Genomic DNA, 889 nt, shown 5'->3' with positions numbered 1-889 from the left:
AGGCAAACGCGAGAAAGCGAGGCAGAAGCAGACACTTGGGGAACTTTTCCCCCTCGCCTGGAATTTCATAGGAAACACATGCGCCGGAGAAGCCGGCACAGGAGGGGGGGGAGGGGCGGGAATTTTCCGCTCCGTCTCACGGGGTTCGGGCCCCGGTCCCACCGCTCTGGAGAGGCGGAGGGGCCCCAGGCAACTCCATAGGGACCGGCCCCGGGGCCGCGGGGCCATTTTTTGGGCGGGGAGGGCGGGAGCTCGCGCTGGAGCCCAGGCCGAGCGGCGGGGCCAGCCTTACCTTGGTGGTTTTCCTCTGGGATGTACATCCTCGTGTTTTCATTGACCATTGACCAAAAATTGTGTTAAAAGGAGAAGCAGCCACAAAGAGGGAGAAATGTCAAAACACCCCCCAGCGGGTCTGGATTAATCCCTCCTCCTCGGTCGGCGGCTTTCGTGCAAAATTCAAGGAAGCCGTGGATCTGCGGTATTTCTTCTTCCCTTCTGATGATTACCTGATTCCCATTATTGCATCGAACACCAAAAACTGATCCTTTCCACTACTGCCTCCTTGAGTGAAATTGTAATGCATCCTCAGTACATCCGGGCCCCTTCCAAGAATTTAACACCGCACCTCTGGCGGCTACACCGTTTGAAAAAATAAACCGAGAGAGGCAGCGCGAGAGGAGGCGGAAAGGAGGGGCGAGGGGAGCGATGGACCCAAGACGGGGAGCGAGGGACGCCCGGGCCAGCAGGGGCTGAACCGTCTGCGCCGCTCCTGGCCAGTCCTCCCGAGGCCCCGGCTCGGCTCTTTTCTGTCAAGAAGCTCCAGCAACTCCTGAGGAGCGGGGGCAGGAAGAGACGCCGCCGCTCCGGGCCGCGCCGCGCCGAGCGCCGT

At 60.7% G+C, this 889-nt stretch overlaps 1 protein-coding gene across 15 annotated transcripts in view; it reads right to left on the bottom strand.

The window, feature by feature from the left end:
* Positions 1-874, bottom strand: part of CACNA1C (calcium voltage-gated channel subunit alpha1 C) — a 606,859-nt gene extending 605,985 nt beyond the window's left edge. For all 15 annotated transcript variants that reach the window (XM_025041061.1, XM_025041070.1, XM_025041069.1 and 12 more), the window contains exon 1: positions 293-874. In XM_025041061.1, coding sequence (XP_024896829.1) covers positions 293-341 — 49 coding nt within the window. In that variant the 5' untranslated portion in view covers positions 342-874. The remainder of the gene's footprint in view (positions 1-292) is intronic.
* Positions 875-889: the final 15 nt, after the last annotated feature.

This window comes from Pteropus alecto, unplaced genomic scaffold (assembly GCF_000325575.1).
Source record: "Pteropus alecto unplaced genomic scaffold, ASM32557v1 scaffold76, whole genome shotgun sequence".
NCBI lineage: Eukaryota > Metazoa > Chordata > Mammalia > Chiroptera > Pteropodidae > Pteropus > Pteropus alecto.
The sequence above is the reverse complement of the archived record's forward strand: the minus strand, read 5'-3'. Positions and strand labels throughout refer to the sequence as shown.